Source organism: Uloborus diversus, chromosome 7 (genome assembly GCF_026930045.1).
Source record: "Uloborus diversus isolate 005 chromosome 7, Udiv.v.3.1, whole genome shotgun sequence".
Lineage (NCBI taxonomy): Eukaryota > Metazoa > Arthropoda > Arachnida > Araneae > Uloboridae > Uloborus > Uloborus diversus.
This window is the reverse complement of record NC_072737.1, coordinates 160,725,473-160,741,229: the sequence shown is the minus strand read 5'-3', so window position 1 is coordinate 160,741,229 and position 15,757 is coordinate 160,725,473. Positions and strand designations below refer to the sequence as shown.

Genomic DNA, 15,757 nt, shown 5'->3' with positions numbered 1-15,757 from the left:
ACGAAATTTTCAGTTTTGTACTTCATTCAATGTGAAAGTAAATTTCGTTGCAACTTCCTTCGTTCGCCATTCAAACTGAAATTGTCGTTGCAGTTGTTGTCAGGGCGCATGCGCAACGAGTCGCTCTCCTATTGAATGATCTTTTAGCACTTGAGTTAACGTTGTTCACCCACTGAGGAACCAAAAGCACCTTAACGACACTTCCTAGCCTCTGTTGCACCCAGAGTCACCGTTTTTTCACCCTAGGGTGAAATTCTTTACCCCTGTGGCACTTCTGGTTTTAACAGTGTATAATGCAGTGTTGTTAAATTTAGAGCCAGCACATTAAAATGCAAAATTAATTCATAAAAATAAAATCCAATGGATTTTAATTAATGATTTTTCTTTAAAAAAATCACTTGACTCAAATCTGTATATTTCAATCAACGATTTAAAAAAAAAAAAAAAAAAACTTGATTTAAATCAACAAATCCTGCCTCAAAGCACTCATAATCAAAGGATAGAAAATAAACAGTAGTTCCTGACAAAAAGAAGTTTTGCAGAGGTTATTGTTGCAAAGGGATTTATTGTTGTACCACAATTGTTGCAGCTAGGTTTTACCATAATAAATTTTCTTACACATTAAATAATCTTAAGTAATTCATAAAAAGATTTATTTCGAGTCATACGTCAAACACACATCTAAAGTAGACATATTTACAGCAATTTTAGAATAAATGATGATGCAAATGCAGAACATGAAAATATGATATTGTTTATGACTCTTGAGTTTCCATATTTTCTTCGTGCTCTTGTTCCATATCTTCAGAAGTTTCACCTTCTGTTTTATCAGCTGGTTTTTCATAAGCCTTGCTAAGTGGGGAAACTACAACACCATCCCATACACTCATTTCTGTAGCAAGATCTACAACAAAAAAAAAAGTTTAGTTAAAAAAAAGGGCTCAATAATGTTTAAATTGCATAATGTAAAAGAAATATTCTAATTAAAAATTGCAACAGTTCATATTGAGAATTTTTATTTACCATTCAATGTTTTTATGTAGTTATGACTAATAACATAATCATGAATAAATATTATTAAGTGACAAAAACCATGCTGAGATTTCACAAAATATTAATACAAACATAGAGCCTCATTATTGATAAAAATAGACTACTAAGAACAGTAAGGCAAATCATAGAAAGTAAATCTAAGACAAAAAACAAATTTTTTATAGTAGGATGCCACAAGGAATAGGGAAGTAGACACATATAGTCACAGCGTTAAACAACGGGTGAAGCAGTCGCATCCTTTCACTAGATTGGTTGGGCTGGAGCAAAGAACACGCCATTGCTAATCAAAGATTATGCTTTATTCAGGGTTGCCAACTACTTCGCATTTTGCGAAATTGCTCCGCAAAAATGGAGAAACCCCGAGGTTCTGCGAAGAAGTTATTTTGCTTCGCGTTACCCGGCCGAATGTTTTTCAGCTTAAATTTTGCTATTTTATCATAACAAACATGTGAATATGGGAAATTAAAGATGCTTATACTCAAAGATTAAATAGTGTTTACAGCTGTTTAATTAATTTAAAAATAATTATTTTTATTTTTAAATTAATTAAAATTATTTGTACTTAAAATTATTGCAGTATTGTGGCAATTTTCAGTAAGTTGTCGCCTTATAGCCAGGGCTAAGGCAGAAATACATGAAATACATCGCCAGGGGCGTAGACTTGCAAAAATTGTTATGTGGGCAAGACATCACTGTGGGTTAGGGGGTTATGTAATCTCACAGAGGTCCCCCTCCAAATAAAGGTCCAATTTTTGTACCTTGAAAATGCCATATTTTCTGATGTGTACAATTTAAACAAACTAACAGTATGTGACATGGTGTTTTTGAAGTAAAACAATCTAAAAATTGGTATACAAATTTTCTGGTTCAACTAGATCATGCCACTTGTCTTAGTAATAGACTTTTTTTTGTTCTATTTTATGGAGAGCCGTGAATGCCGTAGCTAGACATTGATATAAAGTAGGCACTTGACTTGCATAGAAGGGCACTCCTAGAGACACCAACTTAAAAAAATGTTGGAGGGGGGAAGCATAACAAGAGGTCTTGCCAGAGGAAATTTTCTAAATTTGAGATGAAAAATAGTGAGTTTAATAAATTTTTTCAAAAGAATTCTAAAGTCATAAAATCAACATTAGAACCCTGAAAACTCAACAAGCCTGACAAATATTTTTTGGCTTTGAAAAAAGGAAAAAATAAACACAAACACGCACACTATTTTTGTAAAAAAGCTAATTTAATTTAGGCATGTTTTTTAAGACTGGTTGTTTTTCATTAGTGATATTGGCTAACATATTCAAGTGTAAACATAGTCTCTTAATGTCTAGGACATTTTTGAAAAACTCAGTTGATTTTTCAAAATTTGTTTCACCTCTGTTTAATAAAAGCAAGCACTCTTGTTCAACTGCAATGATCTGTGTGAGTCCAGTTGATGTAAACTGCCCAATAATGAAAGACTGAACCATTTCACAAACCTCAAATGTAAAGTGCCTTGAAGTACTCCTTTGGGATTTTGAAAGTGTGTGGTGAGCTGGTTTCGTTGTTTTTATACTTCTTTGGTATACACAGATTTCGAGGAAGCGAAGGATCATTATTTTGTGAAGGTTCTTTCTTTTAAACACAATTCTCAAAAGTATTCAGAACTATCACGTCTCCCATCTAATATACAAATCAAACTCTCATATATTTTTTCCAGATCAGCAACACTTAGATAAGCGCGCCGCAGCGCTGCCCACCAGCGACAGACTTGACCCGCAAGTTTACATACAGGGAGAAATTCTAAATGTGCTTGTAACACCGTAAAACTATCATTATTCACACCACTCGTTTTCAATTAACCTGCTTACAAACGTAATAATTGTTTTAACTCATTACTGAATGTATTTTACAAACTAAACTATCTTTGAACCAGGAAAATAAAAGATAAATTTGTGAATTTAGAAAGCATAATATAACTAATACAAAAATATTTTTTGAGGGGGCTTGAGCCCCCTCAGGCCCCATGGAGTCGGTGCCACTGTACCATGTATTTGGCAATTAATTAGGAATGCATTTTTTTCAAAAAAAAATCAGTTTTGTTCAAGTTTTTCATGCATACATTTGAAACTAATAACAGGGGTGATTGTGAGTTCATCAAAAAATACCTGAAAGTTTCAAAGCAAGAACGGGGGGGGGGGGGTAATCTTTGGCTTTTATTACTTAAGTGCATCTATGCCATAGTATTAAATAGTTCAATAGTCAGAGTCAAAATAGTGTGTGTACATTTGGTTACAAAGTTACTTTTGAGCTGGTGTTATACAAAATTATCTTGACATTTGTCCATCTTAAGGGATAGGTGTCCGTCTTAAGGCTCTTGCAGGTATATTTGATGAGTATTATATAATTTTTTAACAATTGCGGAGGTAGGGAGATAAAAGCATAAAAAAAAAACACAATTCCGGTATTTTCGGACATAAAAATACCGAAATACGTCCGAAAATACGGGAAATTCGGTAAAATATCCGAACACAATCACCCATGACTAATAATTAATGTGGCCTTCCCGAAATTTAATAGCATTACACACGTTTTGGCATGGAATGTACTAGACTGGCACATATAGTTTTAATTTCAACGTCTTTATACCATATGTTAATAACAGATGGAATTAGCTTTTCCATCATAGTACTGTCAAACTTATGAAGACTTTTTTTAACGATAGCCCACAAATTTTCAATCCCATTTAAGTACGGTGAGTTTCCGGGTCAATCCAATCTAGTCAAGTTGCATCTGAAATGGACCATTTGCTTCTATGCAAAGGTGCCCATATGAGGGGGAAGGGGGGCAAGTGCGGGCTCAAGCTCCCCTTTGTAAGAACTTCCTAGCTTTTAGTACTCTTTTCTTTGCAAAAATGTAGAAACATTTCTTCTCCAGCAATTAATGAATAAGTTATTGAAAATGACAAATTTTAATAATTCAATCTGTACTGAAATCGGTTTCTATGGGAAAATGTCCTGCTAAACCATAGGAAAAAAATCTGAGCCTCCCTTAAAATTTTGCATATGGGCGCACATACTTCGATGTTTGGCCTAAGTTTAGACATTGTTGGAGGCACATGTTTGGTCAATATCTATTCTGCTCATCATTCCTTCTACAGGAACAAGGGATTATGTTCCTGAAATGCAGAAACAACCACAAAACATCTTTTTTAGCAGATAGTTGCGTGCTTGATCAATGTGGTGCGGATAAAGATGTTTCCTTTGTTCCTTCTCATGAACCTGGATCTAACTCCCTGAACTACAATATGAGTTTTGTCATAAAATAAAACCTTTTCCCAGTCCATGTTTTATATTACCGTTCGAATTCTAACCTTTTTTTCTTCATGCGAGGTGTGAGTAGCTGCTTCTTGTACGATTCACGTGCTTTCCGCACACGTTCTAAAAGCCTGTATCTCACAGTTGAAGGTGCAATGTCAACACCAGCTGCCACCATGGACTTGGTCAGATCAAAACTAGTTAGTCGAGGATTCATAACATTAATTCGATGTAAACTTTTGTAGTCATGAGCCGAAGTTGATCTTTTTTGAACACATTTTCCAATATGGTTGGTTCCAACATATTCTGTTGTCTTAAACCGCTGTCATATTTAAACGACACTTGATTTACTCACTGAAAATATTTTGCTTATTTCTTTTTAAGTTTTAGAAATGTGTTCTCCAAGTGTTATCACCTTAGCACATGTTTCAAGGCTGATATCCATGACTTTAATTACTCCCACAACACACGAAGAACTAACACTGCCAACTTCTAGACACTTGTCAGAAGAATTTATATGCTTGCGCTACTTATCTGATGCGTACAAACAGCTACAAGTCTGACAATAACTGCCATTTGAACTCTGAGCTGAATTTGAGTACTCATTAGTTCGCTTACGCAGGGGTGCCCCCCCCCCCCCAAGAGCAAGGACGCACACTCAAAAAAAAAAAAAAAAACCCTTCAAAACAAACCCTTCTAAAAATTTCAATGGCGCAGTCTGCTCCTTGACCCCTCTAGGGGAGCACCCCTGGCTTACGTGTGATTAAGCAAAAAAAAAAAAAAAATTCCCAATTAATTGCCACAATACTGTATTAAAGCTCTAAAACACTTTTAAATAAGTGGTTTCAGTTATTTTTATTAATTTTTATACAAAATACAGAATTGCTCTGCAAAATTTTAAAACTGTTCCTCAAAATCACCACAGATGCTCCTCAAATGGTTCCTCCAAGGTTGGTAAACCTTTTTTAATTGCTTCTTTAATTGGTGAAAAAAATGTAAGAAATAAATTTTTGTAATTATATCTCCTATTCGTACTACTAATCTTTTGAAAAATATTTACCAAATCTAATATGGTACTTTATAGCATGAAGAAGTTTAGGGAAAGAGTCAATTGCATTGCTGAAAGCATACTATTGGTACTAGGAGTCAAGGATTTGAATTAGGCACATTGTGGCCACGATTTTCAACGTCTGAATATTTTTTTAAATCCACTAAAACAACAAAAATGTAATAAATTTCAATAAACCAGATCATAAATGATCAAATTAAAATTTTACTTACAGTTGAAATTCATAATGATATTTTGGTTCCTTTTCTGTGAAGAACAATACTGCAGTATCTGCAGAAATGAGTTTTGAGATATTTGACGAAGTGTGTGTTGGGTTCAATACTAACAGGGAAATGTTGTACTTAAAAGACGTTTTTTTCGCACCTTTTTTGCAGCAAAAACAAGCAAGCTCGTACATAAAACAAAAGTACAATAGATGACAAAAATGTAAAAAAAAAAAATGAAAATTTGCAGTTACTGCCCTTTACCTGCCCATGGCAACATACTTGCAGTTTGTTTGCACACAAATATATATATATATATATTAATCTAAATAAAAGGAAAAGATAATTCAAAAATATTTTTCTACTTTGAAGACAATTGAATGGTCTGCTGGAACAACGTTGGGTGTAACAAAATACAAATTATACAGTAGAGGTTGTTTCTAAGAGCGCAATTAAATTTGAAAAATCTGTCACGAAAATGCCACATCCAACACTTCTACAATGTAATCAACGTTTTCCTTCAAAGGGTAAAAGATAAACTCAAATTCATTTTTTCACGAACCAACCAACATTATTTCATTGGAAAATCATTTTTATATAAAAAATAATCACATCCAATGTTGTTCCAGCCCACCATTCAATTGCTGAACGCACTGACGGGAAAAATGTCTTTCTGTGCTATTCAATATGAAACACCCTGTACTTGAATAGATAAATTTCAACATACTAGGTAGAATTTCTAGACCCAACACTTGCTTGTATCCACCATGAGTCATAACTCTCAGCAATGTTTGTGCAGTGAGGCAAACAAGATCCTACAAAAGAATTGATTTAACATAATAGTTATCCTTGTACATAAACATAGTTTGGATACATTAGATATCCAAACCAACTGTCAAACTTTTCATGCTACTATATAGCTAAAATACAATGCAATCAGCAAAGTATTACTGGGTACTTTTTTTTTTTTTCAAACACTCCCTTTTAAGGAAATGTTACACAGGAGACAAACAGCACATTAATAATAGAATATATTAAAATTAGAGGAAATTTGCTGAGCATATATAGCTTGATTTTTTTTTCATGTAATTCTTCAGAAATAAAGTGATATTATGTTGTATGAGATGAACATTTTAATAATAATAATAAAATTGTGAAATTAAGCTTGGAAATGAAACAAATTGGTGCTAAAACTTTATTCCCCCTACATGACTATTTCTCTTCTATTTTTGAACTGAAACACATGTTTATATGTCAGCTACTTATTTAACATTATACAGTGGTGGACATAAATAAAAGACATCTAATTTGACAAATAGTGAAAGAGCTTAAAAACGTTTCATCAAACACGTCAAAAACATAAATTTATTCTGTTATCACATGTAATTGTTTTACAGAAATGATATTTTTATATATTTTATGCGAAAAAATTAAAACTACCATGCACAAAATTATAAGACACCCTAACTTTTTATTTAAAATGCCTGCTTTTTTTCGAAAATAATGTGCAATATGCAAAATTTTTGAACGCTATTATGACGTTAGCAGTTAACTAAAGGAGACGATAACAGACTTGATGCATTTGCAAACATGCCTCGAGGTTCATTTAAATGTAGAAGCAATTTTCACCCAACATAACCTTAAGGGGCGATTTTTTAGATATAAAATACTTATGTATGATAAAAGAATAAATTGTTTTTGACGTATTTGATAAAACATTTTAAAGCTCTGAATCTTTTCTTTTACTATCTGTCAAATTAGATAGGTGTCTTATATTTATGTCCACTACTTTAAGATCAATAATCAAATAACGAGTGCTTAAAGTACAGAATCACTTGCATTTTCAAAGAAGGATAATTCTTTTGATCATCTTAAATTTTGAAACGTGAACAGAGCCTTAAAATTCTTCAAGTGCTAAGGATTAACAAGGCTAATATATTTGATAATTAAACTGATATGATTCACAAAATTTTAAAGGCGGCTAAAAATAATGAAAGAACATCCTAAATTGGAGTCACTTGCACCATTTCTAATTTTTCAATAATTTCTCATCAAAGTTCTTATTTTCAATGTTTAGTCACCATCCAATGTTTTGTCACCATGTCATGTCTTAAAATCTTCAAAAATTCCAAGATAAAACTCTGGTAGAAATTCAAATTTTTAAAAGTAGTATTTGTCTTTAACCAACCATAACAAGCTGCAAGACTAGAGTATGAAATAAAGACTAAAAATAACGCTAGAAACAAAATTAAAATCATATAATACACAAAAATGGGAGAGTTCTACAGAATTAGATTTCTAAATCAGCATTAAAAAAAACGGGAATGCATAAAAATCAGCTAAAATGCCAAACTTTCACACCTAAATCTGTAAAAGTTAGCAAGTATGAAACAAGATGTGAAACAATAATTAGAATTTAAGCAGATTTACCTGTTGCTCAAGAGACATAGAAGTATGTACTCGAACGGTACCACCTTCGCATGGATCAGGAATACCCGCAGAACCCGGTAAAAATAAACCACCGGCAAGAAGTTGTAAGCATCTCCTTTTAAAAAGAAATTTAAAAGTTCAGAATCATTAGCAAGATTTATTTCAATTAATAAAAATATTAATAAATCTCTCTTAACTTTTAGGATTTTTGAGACTGTCATATACCCTGACTTTTTTCTGTTGGCGCCAAGAAAGCGTCGCTAAGAAAACAATGTGTGATGACATATCATACATCGTTCTTAGCAATGCTTTTTTAGCGCCAACAGGATAAATTCAGATAAAGCACTTCAGAACACAATATGTATAAAAACAACATAAAACCACAGCAAAAAACATCGCGAATATTTGCTTCAAAAATACCAGAAACCAAAAAGTTTTTGTACAAAAAGAAAAATTACCAGAAAATATTTAAAATGCTTAAATTAACAAATTCTATCACAGCTCACCAAAGAAATATGTTCTAATAGAAATAAAAGCTATTTTCCAACTTGCATTTCATCGAACAAAAACTTCTCTTATACTCTACTAAAAAAGAGCAAAGCGATTTAATATGCAATGTTTAAAGCAGAAAACATCCCCAAAATCCAACTACTTCAGCCAAAAAAAAAAAAAAAAGCTTATAGTTATTCAAATTTCAATGTAAGAAAAGTAAAAATGTCTCGACAGAACATCGCAAACATAAACAATGCAAAAATATAGCGCATTAATTTGCTATCAAGAAATGCTTTCAAAATGCATACCAAAAATATCTACTATATTTTACATAAAATAATACCTTCAAAATTTTATAAAATGCTAGAGTCAACTTATTTTCAGAAATTCAGTACCTAAAGGAGGCACGTTTACAGAATATGCCTGAATATTTCTTGGCATCGATAATAATTAAATTTTAGAATAAAAAAACCATACTATTTTTGTAAAAAAAATTTACATGCAGCAAATATAAAATTAAAAACTACAAGAAACCCTCAAGATTTTGTGAAATCATAAAGAATTTCCGGAGTTTTTTTTTTTTTTTTTGAATTCTAAAAAAAGAAAAATTTACGTTTTTATTGTATAAATCCTCACACTCACGCTGAAATACAACATATGAAACAATGGTTCCTTACTGAGACACAATCCAAGTTGGATTTCACTCTTAATTAATGGTCAAGTTGGAAGAAACTGGCAATTTCTAATATTTATTCATCAAAACACAACTACTGAGTTTAAACCAACACAAAATAAGCTTTCCTATAAGATATATTGCACAAAAAAAAACAAGAATCTATCTAACCTGGAACTGCTAAAAAGTAAACAAGTTTGAATAGATATAAGATTGCCTTCGGGTTGTCAAACACAGTTTAGTTTTGCCAGCGATGCAATTCTTAAAAAATAATCGCCTCATTGGCAAGAAAAATATTTCAATTTTGTGCAAAAAAACGAATGTGGCCAAATGGGGGGGAGGGGGGGGGGGATATTACATCTGTACCGGATTTTTTTTTTTTTTTAAAGCTGGGCTTGAGCACCAACAGGGGAAGAACCAACCACTTCTCCTGCACTACGTGACAATCTAAGGGGGGTGTAAGATGGCATGCAATTACTCACAATTTGAAAATGTTCTCTCAAATAGTGAGAATGATTCCTTTATGTACTGTTTGGACAGACATAAATCTCAACCGTTTGGTGGTATAGAACATATATAAAAGCTGCATGTTGATCAATAATAGATAACACTAAATAAATTAAAATTTTTAATTTGAAAACCCTAAAAACCTAATTCATTTGATCATAGGTGGCTGGGGGAAGAAGTGTGGGGGTTAGGGAATTGCACCTCTGAAGCTAATCTTTTTTTGTAAAATTGGAACTCATTATTGGATTTTAATATTACTGCTTAAATAACCTCCAACAAAATATGGAATATGGTCTCAAAAATCGGGACAGACGACAACCGTAAACTTCCCCCTTGAAATTCACAGTTCCATTCTTGTGAAATAACATCTGGAAATTCCATTTTGTTGATATTTTCAGTCTTTACTTTCATGAAATAAATCAATCCACTTAGTAAGAAATAATTTTTCTGCCAGTCATTAATTTTTAACTCTGAAAAGTGAGGGGGCAAAGCACCTTTGGAAATGAGGGGCGGTTGTGTAAATTTACTTTTATTTAGATAGTTACATTAATTTCTTTTCTTTCTTTTTTTCAAGATCACCTTCCTTAGTACGAGTCACATACACTAACAATTATCAGGGCTCATACCAAGTGAGGAAAAATATATAGAAGTTCAAAACGAAAAATATACGAGTTTGATAGCAAAATATATGGGAGTTTAAAAGGAAAAATATAGAAGTTTGCTACAAAAATATGTAGGAATTTCAAAAAAGTATAGCATCTAGTATGTTTGGAGCATTGTACAAAAAAAAAAAAAAAAAAAGAGAGAGCCAGTATCAATACATTTCTATAATGCATGAAGTCATAGCAATGTGAAAAGTCAAAGATGTGAGAGCAAATGAATTTTTATACCAGGGTCACTTATATGAATCATGTTTGTTTAAAACAACTATGACTCAATTAAGCAAAATTGTATGTGCATGTTTTTCTTTTTTTTTCTTTTTAACGTGGAATTCCACACACAATTTCAGAGAACTTTTTTAAATTTTAGGTCAAACGAGATATTATGAGAAGTAAACCAGGCACTCAAAGTATCCATTCTATTACATCAACAATATCACAAAACAGTATGAAAAAGCAATTACCAAATTCAGGTTTTAACTTATGTGCTTCGTGGACATTCATTTTTCAATGTCATAAATCTGCCCATAGTCCTCGGTATTGGTACCTCATTGCTTAAATGCTAACATTAAGAATGAAAAGTCAACTCCATGTCTCTCTCGTCTCACTGGTTTTGTTGGACATATCAAGAGAAAATCGTTACAAAAAGTGTGCAACACCCTGCCTCCTCGTCGTTTCACTATTTACAAAAAACTAATTTTATTACATGAAGGTAAAGAAAAAAAAAGACTGCTCTAATGCATCACATTTTTTGGAGAGAGAAAGAGAAATGGTCAGTCTCATGCGCTTGATTCATTTAAGTAACATGTTTGATTATAATTTTTTAATGTTTAAACTCGATTTTGTTTCAGTTTTGAGAAATTGATTCATTAAAGCTGCTGATTCAATTACCCGGAACTCACTGTAACAACAGTATCCATAACTTAGTAATGTGTGTATATACATGTACACACATGTATAAAGGGTGAATTTGTCCTAATCTGTCAAACGAAAGGGAATGTTAGAGGAGCCCAAGTGGAGCATAGAACCATCCATTATCCTCTTCAATTTGTAACCGTATGAAATAAAGTGAATGAAAGGGGGGCTCAAACGAACCAAGCACTGCGACCAGAGGTCTATTGTACTAGTCCCCAAACAGAAATCTTAAAACAGACCAGTAGCTGAAGCAGAATTCAGCAAACACCTAATAGGAATATCATGAATTCCGCATGGTTCAAGCAAGTCATGACCAAGGTGATCAAACCTATAGGCAGAAAACACTTCACAATCACACACAGGCTGAGTAATAGTTTCCTCTTTAAAGAGGTAACCTCTGCAAATTAGATCATTATTGACACCCATTACAGCAAGGTGCCGTTTTAAGGTATAAAGTCCAGTAAGAAGACCAAAAGCCTTCCTAATGCTATTTTTATTAAGAAGTCTACTTAATTTTTGGCAAGTGATCCTCAGAGAGAATCAGGTCTATAACCATAACTGAGTGGATAGAAAAAAATGAGCCGGAAAAAAAAAATTGAGATGAAGACCGATTTCTGAAATTCTTGGAAAATCTACACACGAAATAAGTACATATTTGAAAAAGCAGACAAAATTGTATTAAATGACACTTTTTTCTTTGAGATAGTTAAAATTTTCAGCGTGCTACAAGCTTTGAAACATTTGAAGTACTCAAAGTTTGTACACAGCATTTTCAAAAACAATCCTTTGCGCTACAACCGGTCATTTGAACTACATGTGAGATTATATGTGACAAAATTAAAGCTTTCAACATCTTTACAGCAGTACAGTTAAAGTTAACATGTTATACTAATAAAATGACATGGTCATGGACAGGCAGGCGCAAAATCAGAAATTTCAGTTTTTGGAGCAGAATATAGCAGGATTTCAAAGTTGGGTGCAGTGGGAAAAGATTTTCCACCATTGCTTAGATCTTTTCTTTACTAAACCAACTATTTTATGAAAATTATTTTTGAATGAAAAACAATTTTCAAAGATTTTGTAGTTTGAAACTAGAAGACCAACTTTAACAGCTAAAGTAAATTGTTTGTGCTACAGAATTACAGAAAAGTTATTCAAAATGTTTGAATTATAGGTGTCAAAGAAACATAAAATCAAAAAAATAAAACATACTTATAAGCAATATTCAGTCCTAAAGGTTGGCGGCTTGGATGATGGTTAATTGCATAATGGGCCTAAATAATAAGAAAGAAAACATTAAATAAGGTAATAAATAAAGAGTGAATAAGATTACAGCAGCAAACTATTAACATTTAAAAGTATTTTGCAAAATCACAGTCAAATTTATGAGATTTGTTACAATTTATTTTGCAGTTAAATAAGTAAAAACATGAAAAATAATGATTATTCATACAATTCATTAGTTGCTACTTGAACAAGGCTTATGTTTGGAAGTAGAAGAGTCAACAAAAGATTCAGGATTTTTAACAAAAAAATTTTATGCTTCATGATCTTTTTCCCTTACAAGAAAAAAAGAAAAAAAAAAATTAAAAAATAAAGTTACCCTTTCCTCTTTTTTAGGGAACCTATACCAATGTTTGCAAGAAATATAATAAATGCCAAAATGGCACTCATGCAAAATTACAATTTTAAAAAAAGGAGATTGCGTACGGAAAATAAATATCTTCCTAGCTTACTCTAAATTTTTTAATTTTTCAAAAAATTTAAGTAATGAAGTAAATGTCTCGCATCTTTTTGAATGTAACATATTACAATTAACAGCTGTAGTCTTGTTTCATTCTCCTGAGCACAAACAAAGCTTAAACTTATCACGAATAAACAATAGGGTGTCCCAAAAAAAAACCAACTTTCAAAAAATGAAAGTCTCACCCTCTAAAAAGTTTCCTATGGTGGTCATTAAATCACTGGTAAAATTTTATAGCTCTACGAAAATATTTAGAGGTCCCCCAAAAGTGTTGAAGTTTGCCAAAATGCCCAAAATTCAGCAACATTCAGTTTATTAGTCCCTAAGTCAGTTTATTAGTCCCCAATAAAGATCAATGGCCCTCTTAAAGTTATATCTACCCCCTTTACTCATTATAGCCTCTTCCGCTAAACTGTTCCAAGTCTACAACCCTACTAAAAAAAGAAACATTCCTAATTTACAGATTGAATGAACAATACATAATCATTTTTCCTGGTACTGATAGATATCTGAAATTTTAATCAGAGTTATGTATCCTTTTTTATCACCAGCAGTTGATGTCATCAGCATAGAATCCAAAGACAAAAAAAAAAAGGAAAAAAAAGGCTCTGTTGGATTACTGTGATATGGTTACAGTTATAACAGTTGGTGCCTTTTTTAAAATAAATTAGTTGCAACTAAGACATTAGTGTATGTATAAATGGTTACATTTCAAAATGATATAGGGGGTGCTAGTGGGCACAAACCCTTGTTTTGTTAAAATTTTGCTAAATTTGGGGCATTTTGGCAAAATTTAACACTCTTAGGGGACCCTCTAAATATTCTCATAGAGCTATAAAATTTTACCAGTGGTTTAATGACCAACATAGGAAACTTTTTAGAGGGTGAGACTTTCAACTTTTGAATTTTTTTTTTTTTGAACACCCTAATAAACAAGACAATAAATTATAGTTATAACAAACAGCAGTTTCAAATAAACTTTGACATAATATATGGAGAGGCATTCACACTAAAATACTCATCAGAGGCATATGGGATGAGGAGAGAACACCACACAGAGGTCTTGGTTTTTGGCAAATTCGAAAATGAGTATAATGTTATAATGAATGTTACAAGCAAACCACTTTTCAGGCGGTAAATTCTGGCTACACCAGTTATATTCATCATAAAGTACAAGAAGCAGTTCTATATACACATTATAATGCAACAGTAGCTACACACTGGACAAATAAAGACAAATGCATTTTTTGACCTTTTGCTAGCAATTTAACAGTCAAAGTGTTCCTGAAAATTTTGTTAACTTTAAGTTTCACTTCTAGTTGTCTACATCATTAATAATTAATAAAATGATGATCATTACTATTGGAAAAATAAGTTGGGTGAAGAACAAAAATATTCATAACATTCGTAACGAAAGGGAACTGTCTGAATTGAAATAGAGAACAAAAAAGGCAAAATAAGAAATAAATAACTTTTTTTTACTGATTTCTGTTTTCAACAGGGTCGCCACTTAATTTTGGAAAAAAAAATCCGTTTTCCCTGTATGAAAATGAAAGTTACAAACACGTTTTATCACAAACAAGCAAACAATGATGTTTGAAAAAGAACATTATTTCTTGATAATTTAACCACACAAAATAAAATTGAAATAAAAAAATATTAAATAGAGGGAAATAAATAAGAATTCTTAATAACTGAAATAATAGCATGGTGACTGAATATATTTAATTTTTTATGCAAGTTAAAAAAAAAGCATTCTCTTAACTATTCAAAATTTGGATCTAAAAGTGTCACTCTAAAAATTAATTTATCATGAAATTCAAGCTACATGTTAAATAATAATAATAAAAAAATTGTTTTTATGATCAACATTTTAATAATTACTTAAAAAAAAATCATCTTTTACTTTGTTTCTGAACTTCATTAATATTATTATTATTATTGTTACTATTATTATATATTTTTTTTTTTGGTAGTTATATATTTGGGCACTATTTTCTGCACCTTCAATTAAAAAAAAAACAATATTTTCCCTGTATTTTCCAGGTTTTTGAGGAAAAATTCCAAATTCCATGGATTTTCCCAGTTTTTTTCAGGTTTCTGGTGGCGTGGCAACCCTGTTCAAAGAATTGGAAATAAAAAAAGTAGCACGCTTTTTTTTAAATGTCAAAAAAAAAAGAAAAAAAAAGAACAACAGGGTTGCCAACCTTGGAAAAATAATTTGAAGAGCTTTTGTGGTGATTTTGAGAATGAATTAAAAATTTTGCGCAGCAGTTCGGTATTTTATATAAAAATTACTAAAACCACTTACCTAATAGTGTTTCAGTTCTAATAAATCATTTCAAATACAAGTATAAAAATAATTATTTTTAAATTAACAAAACTTTAAACACTATTTCAATCTTTGAATAAGCATCTTTAATTTCCCATATTTACATGTTTGTTATGATAAATACAGGGCTCCCAACACATTTTAGCCATAGAAAAGGGTAAAAGAGGACCACTTTGAATCAAAAAGGGGACCAAAGAGGACCAGTTAGGAATAAAAAGAGGACCTTCGGAGGACCATTCATAGTTAAACCAAAAGGCCAAAAGGCAAATTAGCTGCCTGGCACTAAATACGTGAAGATTATTCTTTAATTAACCATAATAATGATTTTTAATGATAAATCCTTATCACCTTCTGCACAATTGAATTTTTATCCATTGAATTATATTATTT

At 31.7% G+C, this 15,757-nt stretch overlaps 1 protein-coding gene across 1 annotated transcript in view; it reads right to left on the bottom strand.

Moving 5' to 3' along the window:
- Positions 1-636: 636 nt before the first annotated feature.
- LOC129225794 (interleukin enhancer-binding factor 2 homolog) overlaps positions 637-15,757 on the bottom strand; it is a 45,491-nt gene continuing 30,370 nt past the window's right edge. Inside the window, exons 9-12 of the mRNA XM_054860303.1 lie at positions 12,504-12,565; positions 8,046-8,160; positions 6,343-6,430; positions 637-904 (exon numbers count right to left, since the gene is read on the bottom strand). Of these exons, the coding sequence (XP_054716278.1) occupies positions 756-904; positions 6,343-6,430; positions 8,046-8,160; positions 12,504-12,565 (414 nt within the window). The 3' untranslated portion in view covers positions 637-755. The remainder of the gene's footprint in view (positions 905-6,342; positions 6,431-8,045; positions 8,161-12,503; positions 12,566-15,757) is intronic.